Genomic DNA, 20,147 nt, shown 5'->3' with positions numbered 1-20,147 from the left:
TGTGTGAGAACTGAGAACTATGATGTTACAAATTTGCAAAAGTAAATAAGTTCAGAATTTTCAAAATGTGCAATATGTTACGAATTTGCTAAATGTATGATATATTACAAATTCCAATTTGCTGTTGCTAATGTTAGCTAGGTGTCTAACGCTAACGTTAGCTACCTGGTTAATGTTAGCTAGGCTAGGGGTTAGGGGTTAAGGTTAGGGGAAGGGTTTGTTAAAAGGGTTAGGGGAAGGGTAAAAGCAGCAGCTACTCTTCCTGGGGTCCAGCAAAATTAAGGCAGTTTATACCATTTTAAAACAATACAATACATTCACAGATTTCACAACACACTGTGTGCCCTCAGGCCCCTTCTCCACCAGTACCACATATCTACAGTACTAAATCCATGGGTATGTGCAGTGCGTATGTTATTGTATGTGTGTGTGTGTGTGTGTGTATGCATGTGTCTGTGCCAATGTTTGTGTTTTTTCACAGTCTCCGCTGTGTTTTTTTATCTGTTTTTTTAATCTAATTGCACTGCTTGTTACTAGATGTGGAACAGAGTTCCATGTAGTCATGGCTCTATGTGGTACCGTGTGCCTCCCATAGTCTGTTCTGGACTTTGGGACTGTGAAGAGACCTCTTGTGTGGTATGCATGGGTGTCCAAGATGTGTGCCAGATGGTGCATTCACCATGTCAATACTTGTCATAAATAAAAGTAGTGATGAAGTCAATCTCTCCTCCACTTTCAGCCAGGAGAGATTGACATGCATATTATTAATATTAGCTCTCTGTGTACGTCCAAGGGCCAGCCGTGCTGCCCTGTTTTGAGCCAATTGCAAAGTCATTTTTTGTGGCACCTGACCACACGACTAAACAGTAGTCAAGGTGCGACAACTAGGGCCTGTAGGACCTGCCTTGTTGATAGTGTTGTTAAGAAGGAAGAGCATCGCTTTATTTATTATAGACAGACTTCTCCCCATCTTAGCTACTACTGCATCAATATGTTTTGACCATGAGACTTTACAATCTAGTGTTACTCTAAGCAGTCATCTCAACTTGCTCAATTTCCACATTATTTATTACAATATTTAGTTGAGGTTTAGGGTTTAGTGGGTGTTTTGTTACAAATACAATGTTTTTAGTTAAAGTAGTAAGTAGTTGAAAAGTTGCTAATTAGCTAAAGTTGTCCGTGAAGAGATTAGAACACGCAACCATTGGGTTGCTAGATGTTGGTATTATACGCCTACCCAACCTCCTTAAGTTTTTGCCTTAAGTAACCTTCTGTCTTATGTCTTACCATACCAAAAGAAAGATATCATACCTATTTTAGTATCTATGAGACTGGGCTGATGCTCTTGAGGGTATGGAAGATGTGGCAGTGTTTTTTAATGATATGGTTGATCTGTTTGGTAAGTGGGGAGTATTGAAGGAAGCATGGCACTCGTTGGTCAGGGAGGCAGGGTGGTTTGGGCGTAAGGCTGTCATCCTGGGTTATATTTTTGTAATGATCCAGCTTGTTTTTCATAGTCATTCTGTGTGCTACAGATCTTGCATATGCGACTGTATTGGCTGTTAGGGAGGCTCTTTTTCAGGGGTGTAGGGTGGAAGCTATTTCCGCGTAACAGGGAATTCCTGTCTGTCGGCTTCCTGTATAGGTCTGTGCTAAAGCCACCCCCTCCCTTTTTATCAAAATGTCCAGAAAATGTGTTTAATGCGCATCAAAGGTGAGGGTGAATTTCAGATATTTACAGCTTGTGTTGATGAAGGAGTGGAACTGATGAAGTTCCTCTGCTGTGCCCTGGAATAGAAGGAATATGTCATCAATAAAGTGTTTCCAGAGCTTGATATGGCACAAGAATGAGTTGTTAGGGCTGAAAATCATCTTCTTCTCAACCCACATACAGATTGGCGTAATTCGGTGCCATTTTAATACCGATAGCAGTTCCCTTCTGTTGACTGAAAATGTAATTTTCAAACATGATAAAATTCTTTGTCAGAACAATCTCAGCAAGTTGAACAATACAGTTAGTGCTAGTGAGTTGTTGACGAAGACAGTGTGCCTTCGAGGCCTCCCCGGTGGGGAATGTTTTTATACAGGGATTCAACATGAAAGCAAGCCATAAGCATCTCCCCGTTAATATTATGCATTGTCTTAAGAGTGTTCATCATATCCATAGAATTGCGTACGTATGCAGGTAGTGACACCAAACTGGATTTTATAAAGAAATCTAAGAAAGTTGAAATCTTTTCAGTCAATAAGCCAATTGAGGCCACAATATGTCTTCCTGGTGGCTTATCCAATTGTTTGTGAATTTTCGGTAAGGGCTGGATAACACTCGTGATTGGATTGTCTGCTTTCATGAACTTATATTATTTTTGCTTTAATGTCTCGACTTTCAACAAGACTTCAGTTTGCAGTGAATCTTATCTTATAACAGTGGTGTGGGGTCACATGACAGTTGCTGATAGAAAGTGTTGTTGTTAAATTGTCTCTATTGTGTCACCCATAGCCTTATCACCCCTACTTACACATCCACATTTGGACTCTTATCAATAATGGAGCAGAATAAGCAGAAGAAGTCTCAATGTACGAAATACATTTTGAAACTGTATTGTTGTTGTGTCAAAGTCATTATATGATGCATTGGGGACGAAAGACAAGTCTTTACTCAAGGCCAGCTCACGTGAAGTGCTTATGGGACATGAAGAAGCATTCTGACTGCATGTCCAATAGCGGCCTTGCTCTGTTCTTCTTGCCCCTACGACACTTTGTCCATGTCCACGGTTCTGCTGAGCCCTCTTGGGCCATTGAGGGTTTCCTCTTCCCCGTCGCTTGAGTCCTAAAAAATATCCACTCCCTTGGGAATCATAGCTAGTATCCGAATCTACATCAAGAGAAGATACACTCGAATGCAGAGGTGGGGTAGCCTGTAGTGGGTTTTCTCTGAAGTCACTGCGCATCTGTCTACTGCTTCACCTGGGATTGCGCATTTCCAAAAAATATTGAGGGTTTGATTCTGGTGACATGGTGATCAATGCTTGACTGCTGTTTGACAAATAAAAACATTCTCGTTCTTATCCATAATACTCTCATTATGTAGACTAGCCTACCTGCACAGCATTCCCGCATTCTATCTGCCAACTGTTGGCTAGAGCACATGTGTCAATGTAACGGATGTGAAACGGCTAGCTAGTTAGCGGTGGTGCGCGCTAAATAGCGTTTCAATCGGTGACATCACTTGCTCTGAGACCTTGAAGTAGTGATTCCCCTTGCTCTGCAATAGCTGCTGCTTTTGTGGAGCGATGGGTAACGATGCTTCGTGGGTGACTGTTGTTGATGTGTGCAAGAGGGTCCCTGGTTCGCGCCCGGGTATGGGCGAGGGGATGGTCTAAAGTTATACTGTTACATCAAGACCAGAATGGGCACATTTTAATTTAACAGTTTTTGTGACAAAACTATCGGTAGAGTTGAACATGCAATGGAAATACATTGAACTTGATTTGTTTTCAGTACATGACAACTTTCGTGTGCAATACAGTCTTCACACACAGAAAAAGACAGTTTGGAAACGCCACTTGTGGGAAAATGTGCATGAAAATACACAGCTACAAAATCAATATTGGTACACTGGGTTTCCACACGTTTAAAAAATATATTCTTATGAAAATCTGTTGCCAATTGGATGGAAACCTAGCTATTGTTGCTCAAATGCGATTGAGTTATCTTCAATCCACAGTCACAAATGTACCAACTTTGTTGAGTAGTCACTAATTACCCCAGCTACAAAATCTCAGAGCATTTGTTGATGCTACGCCATTATTTTTTAAAATTTAACTAGGCAAATCAGTTAAAAAAGTTAAAAACAAATTCTTATTTACAATGACGACCTACCCCGGCCAAACCCTAATCCGGACGACTTTGGGCCAATTGTGAGTCGCCCTATGGGAGCGACAAAAGAATGAGAAGTGGGGTTTTAGGGATATGGTATTCAACTCTAGAAGAAATACTGGGGTCTCTAAACCTGGACATCGAGTTACAAAATAAAAATGGTCAAAATTTAAGGGAACAGTTTCATGAAACAAGTTGTCTACCCAGAACCTTGCTTGTGGATGTTCTAATTGTTTAAATATACTAAAATAAGACCCCCCCCCCGGGACACATCCATCCCACCCTGAAATAAAACTGACACATTGTCATGCAGTGCAGGTTTAACAAATGATTAGTAAATGCTTAATTACAAGCCCTTACCCAACAATACAGTTCAATAAATAGACTAAAATAAACTAAAGTAAAAAATGTAATAAAAAGTAACACAACAAAATAACAATAACGAGGGTATATGCATGGGGTGCCAGTACCGAGTCAATGTCCGGGGGTACATGTTAGTCGAGGTAACTTGTACACGTAGGTAGCGGCAGTGTACACGTAGGGGTGGGGGGGTGTCAATGTAAATAGCCCGGGTGGTCATTTTATTAATTGTTCAGCAGTCTTATGGCTTGGGGGTAGAAGCTGTTAAGGAGCCTTTTGGACCTATACTTGGCGAACTGGTACTGCTTGCCGTGCAGAGTTTCCCAAGTCGTAGTGGGAGGACCACACACCATATTTGTATAGTGTATCGAATAAAAATCTAAAGTTCAATGTGTTTCCATCACAGTTTCACCTCTATCGATAGTTTTGTCACAAAAACGGTTGCATTAAATAGCAAATGTGCCTAGTCTGGTTTTTGCACATGAGTTCTAGCCAACAGCTCACAGACACAGTTGTGTGAGTATTTTGTGCTAGTTGATTCATCTACATGATACGGATAAGAGCGAGAATATTTTTATTTGTCAAACGGTAGTCAAGCATCGATCCTCATGAGACCCTCAATATTTATTGGAAAGCTGATCACCGTGCACTTTCTTTTGTTATTTTGTTTTAATTTAACTTCTTTAATTTCACCCCTTTTTCTCCCTAATTTCATGGTATCCAATTGGTAGTTACAGTCTTGTCTCATCGCTGCAACTCCCGTACTGACTCGGGAGAGGCGAAGGTCGAGAGCTGTGCGTCCTCCGAAACACAACCCAGCCAAGCCGCACTGCTTCTTGACGCAATGCCCGCTTAACCCGGAAGCCAGCCGCACCAAGGTGTCTGAGGAAACACCGTACACCTGGCACATTCACACCCTGTGAAGTTCATCATAACTTCTTTCATCGGCACCCTAATAAACTGCATGGTTTCCCGAGTCGTAGTGGGAGGACCACACACCCTATTTGTATTTGTATTGATATTTTATTAGGGATCCCCATTAGCTGCTATCTTCTTCCTGGGGTCCATACACATTAAGACACTTATAATACACACAAAACAAAATATAAAACAGCAAACACTGTCATATCTGTCATACACCGTCAAACACTGCGATACACAAAATGTATGATACCACTATACAACAATATTACAATGTACATGTGTAGAGTGTGTGTGCTAGCGCCCGTATGTGTATACGTGTACCTGTACCTGTGTGTGTGTCTCTGCTGTTTCAGAAGGTGTATTTGCAACAGGTAAGGTGTATATGCAAGCATCAACTGAATGATTTGAACTGAATGATTTCAAAACCATTTTAAATAGGTTTGAATTCTTCATATTATCATACATTCAATATATTTTGTTTACCTTTAAAAAAAAAACTTGCATTACTACACTTTCGCTTTAAATAATGTTTATACATTTACATTTTATTTTGGTACAATTCTTTTCAACTCAAATTGGCTCGATGAGAGAAGGCGAGGAAAAATGAATTGTTTCCACTTTATACCTTTATACCTACAAGGTTGGTGGGTTGAACTAACGTAGGTTAATGCGATTAGCATGAGGTTGTAAGTAACAAGAACATTTCCCAGGACAAAGATATTAGCAGAAAGCTTAAATTGTTCATCTAACTGCACTGTCCAATTTACAGTAGCTATTACAGTGAAAGAATACCATGCTGTTATTTGAGGAGAGTGCACAGTTGTGAACTTGAAATGTTATTCATAAACCAATTAGGCACATTTGGGCAGTCTTGAGACAACATTTTTAACAAATGCAATGGTTCATTGAATCAGTGTAAAACATTGCCCATACACTGCTGCCATCTAGTGGCCAAAATCTACATTGCGCCTGGATTCCTAAATCACATATTGGTCTTTCTCATGCATTTCAAAGATGATGGTACAAAAAAATATATATTTTACCAGATCGAATGTTAGCTAGATTTGAGTATGTCGTTTTAGGCGAAAATTGGAAAAAGAAAGGGGCGGATCCTTAAATGAATAGGCTTCCTTCACGAAATTAGCTGTAACATTAATGTTGTGTATGACAATACCAAGGCAGGACTTTCGCGTTACGAAAATAACAACAGACGTAGAATCAAGAAGTAAAATTGCCTACAGATGTGGTAAGGTACGAGCCACGGTCGACTCCTTTTGCATCTCTATGTCAACTTTTTTCTTTGTCTTTTTTAAAAGTGGCAGTATACCTCAAGGCAAAATTTTCATCTTTATGTCTGTTTTGGTTGGGACATTGGAAAAGAAGGACCATAGAGAGAGAGAGAGAAATTCCTACCGAATGAAGAATGTATAGTCCAGCTGTGAGCCGCATCCATTCACGACGAACCACGGGTGTTTATGAAGAATCAACATGTTCTACCATCGAGGGGCAGTCTGTGAGCCTTCTTCGTTATAACGGTAATAATTTTACGCATAACACATTTGTTTCTGTTAACGTTTCTTGTTTTTCAAAATATTAACTTTACCACTGTGTGATATTGCATTGTTTTGATGGTTTTGCAAGAACAAGTTATGAGCTGACACCACTATGTGACTTTTTTATTTTATTGTATGATATGCGCAAATTTCGCTCCTAACACCAGGTCTACTTGCATCACTTTATAGAATCGTTTCTATTACTAACACATTGGACATTTTGACGACACATATCCTCCGGTGAAAATAAATGATATGATCGTCAGTAATGGAATGTCATTGTCCCTTGGTGACTTTACGTCACTGTAAGTATGCAGTGTGCGCAACTTCTCTTTTGTGCGCAAACAGTTCTTGATATCGGTAAATTGAGACAACAGACAAGAGTAAACTTATTGATTCTATACTTTATATTACACACACTTATATATTTGCCTTCAAATTCTCTTGGGAAAAAAGTGGATTAAGTGTTTGGAAATCACATTCTCATATCCAGTGGCTCTTCTAACAGTGACCCACACCAACATCTGTGCTTCAGAGTGCACGCACAAGCACACACACTGCGCACACACACACACCTGCAGTGTGATCTCTGTTCTCTCAGCCAATAAACTGAACATGTGCTGCTTGACCAATAGAGTTTAGGAATATAAACAGTCTGTAGGCAAGGGCTTACCTAGGGCAGTGTGTACCGTGTGCATGCCGTGTGTGTACGCATGTGAGCAGGTTGTTGTACTTGGACCAGGGCCTGAAAATACAGCAATTCTGTATTCATGCTGTACAGTCTACATCAGAAGACTAGGGCATCAGTAAGCCCCTATAGATGTAACCGATGTGAAATGGCTAGCTAGTTAGCAGTGGTGCGCGCTAATAGCGTGGGTGCTTTGTGGGTGGCTGTTGTCGATGTGTGCAGAGTGCCTGGTTCGAGCCCAGGTTGGGGCGAGGAGAGGGAAGGAAGCAATACTGTTACATAGACAATAGTCACAGTTTTGGATCAGCTCACCTCCCCCAATCCCACCTAACATTAGATACAAACTGCCCTTAGATCAGTGTCTATTGGCAACTTCATATCCTGCCAGCTTCACAGCACCTGAGCTACAGTATGTCTCACCACAGACTGCATCACTTCCTGCTTTGTCAGCGCCTGTTGTCTTATCCCTCACCCACAATCTTACTATCTTACTGTTAATGTGTTACCGTGTGTATGTGTTGTGTTATTCTGGCGTGAGTGCCGTGCTTTTGTTTCCGTGCTTGCATTCTTTTTTTGTAATCAACATTCTTAACGTGCACGCTTTTCTGAAATTATTGAATGTTTGTGTGTGTCTCCCTCCAGGGTGTGTGTGTCTGGTTCACTGTCAGAGGGGAAAGATCAGAGGTCACAGCAGGTCGGGGGCTAGAAGCTAGGGATCATGTCTGCCGTGGCGTTCCAGGACCTTCCTCTTAACATCTACATGGTCATCTTCGGGACCGGAGTCTTCGTCTTCGTCCTCAGTCTCATCTTCTGCTGCTACTTCATCAGGTAAACATATCCCTCCATCTATTTATCTATCTGTCTGTCTGCTAGTGTTGCACGGTATACCGAAACTTCCATTCCTTTTTTATACTAAAATGTGAAAAACGGTTGATACTGGTTGTTGGTGTGAGATAGGCATGGGGTGTGGGTGGCTTTTGATACTTTTATTGGATTCCTCATGTCTTACTCATTGTTAGGAGGAATGAAGGTCCAAATCGAATGTTAGGTACTGTATTTATGGAAGACTATATTTTTATTTGTTTTATTTAACTAGGCAAGTCAGTTAGGAACAAATTCTTATTTACAATGATGGCCTAGCAAAAGGCAAAAGGCCTCCTGCGGGGACGGGGACCTGGGATTAAATATAAAAAATAAATACAGTCGTGGCCAAAAGTTTTGAGAATGACACAAATATTAATTCCCACAAAGTTTGCTGCTTCAGTGTCTTTAGATATTTTTGTCAGATGTTACTATGGAATACTGAAGTATAATTACAAGCATTTCACAAGTGTCAAAGGCCTTTATTGACAATTACATGAAGTTGATGCAAAGAGTATTTGCAGTGTTGACCCTTCTTTTTCAAGACCTCTGCAATCCGCCCTGGCATGCTGTCAATTAACTTCTGGGCCACATCCTGACTGATGGCAGCCTATTCTTGCATAATCAATGCTTGGAGTTTGTCAGAATTTGTGGGTTTTCATTTGTCCACCCACTTCTTGAGGATTGACCACAAGTTCTCAATGGGATTATCACTTTTGCCTTGTGGCAAGGTGCTCCATCATGCTGGAAAAGGCATTGTTCATCACCAAACTGTTCCTGGATGATTGGGAGAAGTTGCTCTCGGAGGATGTGTTGGTACCATTCTTTATTCATGGCTGTGTTCTTAGGCAAAATTGTGAGTGAGCCCACTCCCTTGGCTGAGAAGCAACCCCACACATGAATGGTCTCAGGATGCTTTACTGTTGGCATGACACAGGACTGATGGTAGCGCTCACCTTGTCTTCTCCAGACAAGCATTTTTCCGGATGCCCCAAACAATCGGAAAGGGGATTCATCAGAGAAAATTACTTCACCCCAGTCCTCAGCAGTCCAATCCCTGTACCTTTTGCAGAATATCAGTCTGTCCCTGATGTTTTTCCTGGAGAGAAGTGGCTTCTTTGCTGCCCTTCTTGACACCAGGCCATCCTCCAAAAGTCTTCGCCTCACTGTGCGTGCTGATGCACTCACACCTGCCTGCTGCCATTCCTGAGCAAGCTCTGTGCTGGTGGTGCCCCGGTACTGGCGCTTGCTGGACTTTCTTGAGCGCCCTGAAGCCTTTTTCACAACAATTGAACCGCTCTCCTTGAAGTTCTTGATGATCTGATAAATGGTTGATTTAGGTGCAATCATACTGGCAGCAATATCCTTGCCTGTGAAGCCCTTTTTGTGCAAAGCAATGATGATGGCACGTGTTTCCTTGCAGGAAACCATCGTTGACAGAGGAAGAACAATGATTCCAAGCACCACCCTCCTTTTGAAGCTTCCAGTCTGTTATTCGAACTCCGTCAGCATGACAAAGTGATCTCCAGCCTTGTCCTCGTCAATACTCATACCTGTGTTAACGAGACAATCACTGACATGATGTCAGCTGGTCCTTTTGTGGCAGGGCTGAAATGCAGTGGAATATTTTGTGGGGGATTCAGTTCATTTGCATGGTAAAGAGGGACTTTGCAATTAATCGCAATTCATCTGATCACTCTTCATAACATTCTGGAGTATATGCCTATTGCCATCATACAAACTGAGTCAGCAGACTTTGTGAAAATTAATATTTGTGTCATTCTAAAAACTTTTGGCCATGACTGTACAATATAAATATAGGACAAAACACACATCACAACAAGAGAGACAACACAACGCTACATAAAGACAACAACATTGCAAGGCAGAAACACATGACAACACAGCATGGTAGCAACACAACATAACAACAACATGGTAGCAACACAACATGGTAGCAACACAAAACAGGGTACAAACATTATTGGGCACAGACAGCAGCACAAAGGGCAAGAAGGTAGAGACAACAATACATCACACAAAGCAGCCACAACTGTCAGTAAGAGTATCCATGATTGAGTCTTTGAATGAAGAGATTGAGATAAAACTGTCGGGTTTGAGTGTTTGTTGCAGCTCGTTCCAGTCGCTAGCTGCAGCGAACTGAAAAGAGGAGCGACCCAGGGATGTGTTTGCTTTGGGAACCTTTATGTGACTGGCAGAAGGATGTGGGCTGCAGTAGATATCTCAGCCTAAGAAGGTTTTATAAATAAGCATCAACCAGTGGGTCTTGCGACAGGTATGCAGAGATTACCAGTTTACAGAGGAGTATAGAGTGCAGGGATGTGTCCTATAAGGAGCATTGGTGGCCGAATGGTAAAGAACGGTAAAGAACATCTAGCCGCTCGAGAGAACCCTTACCTGCCGATCTATAAATTATGTCTCCGTAATCTAACATGGGCAGGATGGTCATCTGAATCAGGGTTAGTTTGGCAGATGGGGTGAAAGAGGAGCGATTACGATAGAGGAAACCAAGTCTAGATTTAACTTTAGCCTGCAGCTTTGATATGTGCTGAGAGAACGACAGTGCACCGTCTAGCCATACTCCCAAGTACTTGTATGAGGTGACTACCTCAAGTTCTTTTTACCAAACCACATGACCTTTGTTTTGGAGGTTTTCAGAACAAGGTTAAGATTAGAGAAATCTTGTTTGACACTAAGAAAGCTTTGTTGTAGAGCATTTAACACAAAATCCAAGGAGGGGCCAGCTGAGTATAAGACTGTATCATCTGCATATAAATGGATGAGAGAGCTTCCTACTGCCTGAGCTATGTTGTTGATGTAAATTGAGAAGGGTGTGGGGCCTAGGATCGAGCCTTGGGGTACTCCCTTGCTGATAGGCAGTGGCTGAGACAGCTGATTTTCTGACTGCATTCTTTGAGAGAGGTAATTAGCAAACCAGCACGAAGACCCCTCAGAGACACCAATACTCCTTAGCCCGACCCACAAGAATGGAATGGTCTACCGTATCAAAAGCTTTGGCCAAGTCAATAAAAATAGCAGCACAATATTGCTTAGAATCAAGGGCAATGGTGACATCATTGAGGACCTTTAAGGTTGCAGTGACCCATCCTTATCCTCAGCGGAAACTGGTTTGCATACCCGAGAGAATACTATAGACATCAAGAAAGCCAGTCAGTTGATTATTGACAAGTTTTTCCAACACTTTTGATATATAAATCTTATAAATTCAAATTTCCAATTGGGGTGCAAACAATTAGCTTAATTTATCAGAGATCAAATTCTATTTAAACAAAACAATGTTTCAGGAATGATAATCTTATCAGTTTCTAACTACAGAAATTATTTCAGAACAATATGAGACGGTGGGTGCCAAAATGCTCTTTCTTGTGCGTTTTGAGGTGGAATAGGCCTAGGGTACATCTTGATTTTACCAGTTTATCAATAGAGATTTACCATTCAAATACACTATAATCATTATGTTGTTATGTCGTTTGATTGGTAAAGACAAATTCAAATTGATAACATGATTGAATAATTGGTTAATTAAAGTATGCAGTATGCATTGAAGCATAAATACTGACGATCAAAAAATGCTGATGTAAAACATTTCAAACGTAATCAAATCAAATGTATTTATATAGCCCTTCGTACATCAGCTGATATCTCAAAGTGCTGTACAGAAACCCAGCCAAAACCCCAAACAGCAAGCAATGCAGGTGTAGAAGCACGGTGGCTAGGAAAAACTCCCTAGAAAGGCCAAAACCTAGGAAGAAACCTAGAGAGGAACCAGGCTATGTGGGGTGGCCAGTCCTCTTCTGGCTGTGCCGGGTGGAGATTATAACAGAACATGGCCATAATGACCAGCATGGTCGAATAATAATAAGGCAGAACAGTTGAAACTGGAGCAGCAGCACGGTCAGGTGGACTGGGGACAGCAAGGAGTCATCATGTCAGGTAGTCCTGGGGCATGGTCCTAGGGCTCAGGTCCGCCGAGAGAGAGAAAGAAAGAGAGGAGAGAATTAGAGAACGCACACTTAGATTCACACAGGACACCGAATAGGACAGGAGAAGTACTCCAGATATAACAAACTGACCCTAGCCCCCCGACACATAAACTACTGCAGCATAAATACTGGAGGCTGAGACAGGAGGGGTCAGGAGACACTGTGGCCCCATCGGAGGACACCCCCAGACAGGGCCAAACAGGAAGGATATAACCCCACCCACTTTGCCAAAGCACAGACCCCACACCACTAGAGGGATATCTTCAACCACCAACTTACCATCCTGAGACAAGGCTGAGTATAGCCCACAAAGATCTCCGCCATGGCACAACCCAAGGGGGGGCGCCAACCCAGACAGGATGACCACATCAGTGAATCGTAATGAAATTGAACTCAAAAGATGCCCAGTGATTGAATAGAGCAGTAGCTGAGTTTCTCATTCTGGATCAAGTGCCATTGTGTGACTTTGGCTGATATGCCTACTTTCTTTACCGTGGTATCGTTTTGTTATCAAATCCATCCATCTGACAGGTGTGGCATATCAAGAAACTGATTAAACAGCATGATCATTACACAGGTGCACCTTGTGCTGGGGACAATAATAGACCACTCTAAAATGTGCAGTTTTGTCACAACACAATGCAACAGATGTCTCAAGTTTTGAGGGAGCGTGCAATTGGCATGCTGACTGCAGGAATGTTCACCAGAGCTGTTGCCAGATAATTGGTTGTTCAGTTCTCTACCATAAGCCACTTCCAACGTTGTTTTAGAGAATTTGGCAGTACATCTAATCGGCCTCACAACCTCAGACCACATCAGGCTTCTTCACTGCAGGATTGTCTGAGACCAGCCACCCGGACAGCGGATGAAACTGTAGGTTTGCACAATCAAATAATTTCTGCACAAACTGTCAGAAACCATCGTACGGAAGCTAATTTGCATGCTCGTCATCCTCACCAGGGTCTTAACCTGACTGCAGTTCGGCGTTGTAACCGACTTCAGTGGGTAAATGCTCACCTTTGATGACCATTGTCACACTGGAGAAGTGTGCTCTTCATGGATGAATCCGGGTTTCAACTGTACCAGGCAGATGGCAGACAGTGTGTATGGCATCGTTTGAGCGAGGGGTTTGCTGATGTCAATGTTGTGAACAGAGTGCCCCATGGTGGTGGTGGGGTTATGGTATGGGCAGACATAAGCTATGGACAACGAGCACAATTGCATTTTATTGATGACAATTTGAATGCATAGAGATACCGTGATGAGACCCTGAGGCCCATTGTCGTGCCATTCATCCACCGCCATCACCTCATGTTTCAGCATGATAAATGCACAGGCCCATGTTGCAAGGATCTCTACACAATTTCTCGAAGCTGAAAATGTCCCAGTTCTTCCATGGCCTGTTTACTCATCAGACATGTCACCCATTGAGCACGTTTGGGATGCTCTTGATCCACATGTACGACAGTGTGTTCCAGTTCCCACCAATATGCAACAACTTTGCACAGCCATTGAAGAGGAGTGGGGAAACATTCCACAGGCCACAATCAACAGCCTGATCAACTCTATGCAAAGGGGATGTGTCGCGCTGCATGAGTCAAATGGTGGTCACACCAGATACTGACTGGTTTTCTGATCCATGCCACTACCTTTTTTTTAAAGGTATCTGTGACCAACAAAATCTGTATTCCCAGTCATGTGAAATCCATAGATTTCCTTATATTGTTACATGTTGCGTTTATATTTTTGTTCAGTGTAGATCCCCATGGATCTTGAAATGTCCGAAATGTGTTTGCATGAGTGTGTGTGTGTGACTGTTATTACTGTTACTGTGACTAAGGCTTCTCTAAAAAGCTCTTTAGAATCGGGTCCAGGCTATTGTTTTCATGGGGGACTCCTCACCCGTCCCTCTGTTTCCTCTGTCCTTAAGTATTTCCCAACTCAAACAATCAGCTGCAGATGATTATCAGCCTGGTTTGTCCCTGAGTCTATTTAAGGCCTCAGGCAGCAGCCCCACGGTTGGAAGTAAACGTAGGGTCCTCCTCCTATCCTGAACCTCCCACACATAGGGCCCTATAAAATCCGCGATGCAGAGAACGCGGACTGGATCACGGAATCCTGACATTAAAACGGAATTCAACAATATTCAAAAATGTATTGAACTTAGTAAGGCTTCAACTAAATGTATTGAAAATGAATTAATTTGCCCAAGTTTATCATAAGACTATAAATAGTGATTTGTATTTCCTGCAACTTTCTGAAGAGTCAATGAGAATTGCTCTGGTCTGTGAATGTGCGGTGTCTACCACATTGTGTAGCCTTTAGCAATGATGCTAATGAAAAGTCTTCTGGTAGATAGAAATGTGCCTTTCCCAAAAACCTTCTAAATCAATTGTTAACTACAAAGTAACCTATGCTTACCTGGCAGAATTATAACATTATTATTTGCATCAATCCAGTGGGTATTTGTTTTGCAAACTCTACCATCACAAAAAAAAAACACACTAGACTTTTGCTAATTGCACACTGCAATTAAAGGGTAACTATACACAAAAATCTCAATTTCTCTATTTATCCCAGCCCTCAAAAAGTGGTCTCCTGATGTGGTTTAAGCATTGTTGTGGACTCACAAAACAACTCAATTGGATGGTTTTAAAAAGTGGGAATTTGAGAGCAAAACCCAAAGAAAAACTGGAAAATGGAAACCTGAAATAACTAAATGGAGAAAACAGAATTTGGGGAAAAACTCAACGGAATCAGGCAAAAAATAAAACTGATTTAATAGGGCCCTACACACACTTATACAAACACACACAGTAGACAAATGCACATTCACACACACTCACACAAACAAAACACACACATGCACATTTTAAGACATAAATGTCTATTGTTTTCATCTGTGTTGTGACAAAGAGGACATACGACAGTGGTAACTGGAGACTGCTCTGGGTCTGAAGAGTTATTGAGCCTTAATGAAGTGAGATTGTGTTCAGTGTGAACAACACAGCACTGTGTCTGGGGTATTTTGCTCCACAATGTGGTCCTTTCAAAGTGGCAGAGAGGAGAGGAAAGCAGAGGCATTATGCCCATTGAAACTGAGTGGGCACAGCGGGCACGAGTCCCTTTACTACATCTGTTTGGTGAAAACGTGCTACCGTATATGGTTATTTTTACACAGAATTATTATATGGCGATCAGTGCACTTTAAAAGTAAAAATACAATTTTGACTAGGGCCAATCGTTTCAGCTTATGTACCTCTAGGGTGCCTACAGACAGGTGCATTGAAGACACCACTGTCTGTCCCTCTGTCTGCCCGTCTTTTTACTCAGTTGTACTAAAAGTCTCTCCTCTCTTTCTGCTCTCCTCCCTCCCAGTAAACTAAGGCACCAGGCTCGGCGAGAGAGGTTTGGATACAAAGCGGTAAGTCAAGTCACAACACCACAAAAAAGTCACGTTCCTGAAGTCTTGTCTTCTATAAGTCAGTCATGTTCAACACACTGCACGTATAACACAATTACTTCATGACACGTTTGCATACAAACTCAGGGTGCCTTCCAGGTCACCTTTTTTGCAGTCGTGCTGTCCATATAATCAGAAGCACAATGCCTGGAGAGTTGTTTAAAATCTCAGGAATACATTACAGAAATATATTGTAACTGCAATGAAGACCGTCCCACATCAATCCTCACAGTGTCTCCGGCCCCCTAGTGTTGAGAGCAAAACCATTCCAATGATCTTTTAAACACTCCTTCATCTTGTGAATAGAAAACCTGTTTCATTCCATGTTTGTCTCACAACTCTAGCGGTAATCACCATGCTTTTTCACAGGTGGTATTCAAAGGGGATACAAAGAAACTGAATCTAAACGGGGTAAGTTTGTTATTCTTCTTTCCATTATGCTTCTGTTTAGTGCACTTTTTTTACACTCTCCAACCACCTTCTCTCTCTCTCCCCTGGTTTCTCTCTCGCGCGCGCTCTCTCTCTCTCCCCTTGTTTCTCTCTCTCGCGCTCTCTCTCTCTCCCCTGGTTTCTCTCTCTCACGCGCGCACTCTCTCTCCCCTGGTTTCTCTCGCGCACGCTCTCTCTCCCCTGGTTTCTCTCGCGCGCTCTCTCTCTCCCCTGGTTTCTCTCTCTCGCGCGCTCTCTCTCCCCTGGTTTCTCCCTCTCGCGCGCTCTCTCTCTCCCCTGGTTTCTCTCTCTAACGCGCTCTCTCTCTCCCCTGGTTTATCTCTCTCGCGCGCTCTCTCTCTCCCCTGGTTTCTCTGTCTAACGCACTCTCTCTACCCTGGTTTCTCTCTCGCGCGCGCTCTCTCTCCCCTGGTTTCTCTCTCTCCCCTGGTTTCTCTCTCTCCCCTGGTTTCTCTCTCTCGCACGCTCTCTCTCTCTCCCCTGGTTTCTCTCTCTCGCGCGCTCTCTCTCTCTCGCGCGCTCTCTCTCCCCTGGTTTCTCTCCCCTGGTTTATCTCTCTCGCGCTCTCTCTCTCTCTCTCCTGGTTTCTCTCTCTCGCGCGCTCTATCTCTCTCCCCTGGTTTCTCTCTCGCGCGCGCTCTCTCTCTCCCCTTGTTTCTCTCTCTCGCGCTCTCTCTCTCTCCCCTGGTTTCTCTCTCTCGCCCGCTCTCTCTCCCCTGGTTTCTCTCTCGCCCGCTCTCTCTCTCCCCTGGTTTCTCTCTCTCGCGCGCTCTCTCTCTCCCCTGGTTTCTCTCTTGAGCGCGCGCTCTCTCTCTCTCCCCTGGTTTCTCTCTTGCGCGCGCGCTCTCTCTCTCCCCTGGTTTCTCTCTCTCGCGCGCGCTCTCTCTCTCCCCTGGTTTCTCTCTCTCGCGCGCTCTCTCTCTCTCTCTCTCCCCTGGTTTCTCTCTCTCGCGCGCGCTCTCTCTCTCTCTCTCTCCCCTGGTTTCTCTCTCTCGCGCTCTGCTCTCACTCTCTCCCCTGGTTTCTCTCTCTCGCGCGCTCTCTCTCTCTCTCCCCTGGTTTCTCTCTCTCGCGCGCTCTCTCTCTCTCTCTCTCCCCTGGTTTCTCTCTCTCGCGCGCACTCTCTCTCTCTCTCTCTCCCCTGGTTTCTCTCTCTCGCGCGCTCTCTCTCTCTCCCCTGGTTTCTCTCTCTCGCGCGCTCTCTCTCTCCCCTGGTTTCTCTCTCTCGCGCGCTCTCTCTCTCCCCTGGTTTCTCTCTCTCGCGCTCTGCTCTCTCTCTCTCCCCTGGTTTCTCTCTCTCGCGCTCTCTCTCTCTCCCCTGGTTTCACTCTCTCGCGCGCTCTCTCTCTCTCCCCTGGTTTCTCTCTCTCGCGCGCTCTCTCTCTCCCCTGGTTTCTCTCTTGAGCGCGCGCTCTCTCTCTCCCCTGGTTTCTCTCTCTCGCGCGCTCTCTCTCTCTCCCCTGGTTTCTCTCTCGCGCGCGCGCTCTCTCTCTCCCCTGGTTTCTCTCTCTCGTGCGCGCTCTCTCTCTCCCCTGGTTTCTCTCTCTCGCGCGCACGCTCTCTCTCTCTCTCTTCCCTGGTTTCTCTCTCTCGCGCGCTCTCTCTCTCCCCTGGTTTCTCTCTCTCGCGCTCTGCTCTCTCTCTCTCCCCTGGTTTCTCTCTCTCGCGCGCTCTCTCTCTCTCCCCTGGTTTCTCTCTCTCGCGCACTCTCTCTCTCTCTCCCCTGGTTTCTCTCTCTCGCGCGCTCTCTCTCTCCCCTGGTTTCTCTCTCTCGCGCTCTGCTCTCTCTCTCTCCCCTGGTTTCTCTCTCTCGCGCTCTCTCTCTCTCCCCTGGGTTCACTCTCTCGCGCGCTCTCTCTCTCTCCCCTGGTTTCTCTCTCTCGTGCGCTCTCTCTCTCTCCCCTGGTTTCTCTCTCGCGCGCTCTCTCTCTCTCCCCTGGTTTCTCTCTCTCGTGCGCTCTCTCTCTCTCCCCTGGTTTCTCTCTCGCGCGCTCTCTCTCTCTCCCCTGGTTTCTCTCTCTCGCGCGCTCTCTCTCTCCCCTGGTTTCTCTCTCTCGCGCTCTGCTCTCTCTCTCTCCCCTGGTTTCTCTCTCTCGCGCTCTCTCTCTCTCTCCCCTGGTTTCTCTCTCGCGCGCGCGCTCTCTCTCCCCTGGTTTCTCTCTCTCCCCTGGTTTCTCTCTCTCGCGCGTGCTCTCTCTCCCCTGGTTTCTCTCTCTCCCCTGGTTTCTCTCTCTCCCCTGGTTTCTCTCTCGCGCGCGCTCTCTCTCTTCCCTGGTTTCTCTCTCTCGCGCGCTCTCTCTCTCCCCTGGTTTCTCTCTCTCGCGCTCTGCTCTCTCTCTCTCCCCTGGTTTCTCTCTCTCGCGCGCTCTCTCTCTCTCCCCTGGTTTCTCTCTCTCGCGCACTCTCTCTCTCTCTCCCCTGGTTTCTCTCTCTCGCGCGCTCTCTCTCTCCCCTGGTTTCTCTCTCTCGCGCTCTGCTCTCTCTCTCTCCCCTGGTTTCTCTCTCTCGCGCTCTCTCTCTCTCCCCTGGGTTCACTCTCTCGCGCGCTCTCTCTCTCTCCCCTGGTTTCTCTCTCTCGTGCGCTCTCTCTCTCTCCCCTGGTTTCTCTCTCGCGCGCTCTCTCTCTCTCCCCTGGTTTCTCTCTCTCGCGCGCTCTCTCTCTCTCCCCTGGTTTCTCTCTCGCGCGCTCTCTCTCTCTCCCCTGGTTTCTCTCTCTCGCGCGCTCTCTCTCTCCCCTGGTTTCTCTCTCTCGCGCTCTGCTCTCTCTCTCTCCCCTGGTTTCTCTCTCTCGCGCTCTCTCTCTCTCTCTCCTGGTTTCTCTCTCGCGCGCGCGCTCTCTCTCCCCTGGTTTCTCTCTCTCCCCTGGTTTCTCTCTCTCGCGCGTGCTCTCTCTCCCCTGGTTTCTCTCTCTCCCCTGGTTTCTCTCTCTCCCCTGGTTTCTCTCTCGCGCGCGCGCTCTCTCTCCCCTGGTTTCTCTCTCTCGCGCGCTCTCTCTCTCCCCTGGTTTCTCTCTCTCGCGCGCTCTCTCTCCCCCCTGGTTTCTCTCTCTCGCGCTCGCTCTCTCCCCTGGTTTCTCTCTCGCGCGCGCTCGCTCTCTCCCCTTGTTTATCTCTCTCGCCCGCTCTCTCTCTCCCCTGGTTTCTCTCTCTCGCGCGCTCTCTCTCTCCCCTGGTTTCTCTCTCTCGCGCGCTCTCTCTCTCTCCCCTGGTTTCTCTCTCTCGCGCGCTCTCTCTCTCTCTCCCCTGGTTTCTCTCTCTCGCGCGCTCTCTCTCTCCCCTGGTTTCTCTCTCTCGCGCTCTGCTCTCTCTCTCTCCCCTGGTTTCTCTCTCTCGCGCTCTCTCTCTCTCCCCTGGTTTCACTCTCTCGCGCGCTCTCTCTCTCTCCCCTGGTTTCTCTCTCTCGCGCGCTCTCTCTCTCCCCTGGTTTCTCTCTTGAGCGCGCGCTCTCTCTCTCCCCTGGTTTCTCTCTCTCGCGCGCTCTCTCTCTCTCCCCTGGTTTCTCTCTCGCGCGCGCGCTCTCTCTCTCCCCTGGTTTCTCTCTCTCGTGCGCGCTCTCTCTCTCCCCTGGTTTCTCTCTCTCGCGCGCACGCTCTCTCTCTCTCTCTTCCCTGGTTTCTCTCTCTCGCGCGCTCTCTCTCTCCCCTGGTTTCTCTCTCTCGCGCTCTGCTCTCTCTCTCTCCCCTGGTTTCTCTCTCTCGCGCGCTCTCTCTCTCTCCCCTGGTTTCTCTCTCTCGCGCACTCTCTCTCTCTCTCCCCTGGTTTCTCTCTCTCGCGCGCTCTCTCTCTCCCCTGGTTTCTCTCTCTCGCGCTCTGCTCTCTCTCTCTCCCCTGGTTTCTCTCTCTCGCGCTCTCTCTCTCTCCCCTGGGTTCACTCTCTCGCGCGCTCTCTCTCTCTCCCCTGGTTTCTCTCTCTCGTGCGCTCTCTCTCTCTCCCCTGGTTTCTCT

The 20,147-nt window shown here is 45.5% G+C and overlaps 1 protein-coding gene across 1 annotated transcript in view; it reads left to right on the top strand.

Annotated features, from left to right (window-relative positions):
• The first annotated feature begins 6,326 nt into the window (after window positions 1-6,326).
• The window catches only part of LOC110509353 (RING finger protein 122-like), a 34,497-nt gene continuing 20,676 nt past the window's right edge, over window positions 6,327-20,147 (top strand). Inside the window, exons 1-4 of the mRNA XM_036967693.1 lie at window positions 6,327-6,698; window positions 8,047-8,232; window positions 15,669-15,714; window positions 16,123-16,164. Of these exons, the coding sequence (XP_036823588.1) occupies window positions 8,123-8,232; window positions 15,669-15,714; window positions 16,123-16,164 (198 nt within the window). The 5' untranslated portion in view covers window positions 6,327-6,698; window positions 8,047-8,122. The remainder of the gene's footprint in view (window positions 6,699-8,046; window positions 8,233-15,668; window positions 15,715-16,122; window positions 16,165-20,147) is intronic.

The sequence above is a fragment of the Oncorhynchus mykiss genome, chromosome Y (genome assembly GCF_013265735.2).
Source record: "Oncorhynchus mykiss isolate Arlee chromosome Y, USDA_OmykA_1.1, whole genome shotgun sequence".
Classification (NCBI taxonomy): domain Eukaryota; kingdom Metazoa; phylum Chordata; class Actinopteri; order Salmoniformes; family Salmonidae; genus Oncorhynchus; species Oncorhynchus mykiss.
This window is presented reverse-complemented; position numbering and strand designations above follow the sequence as displayed.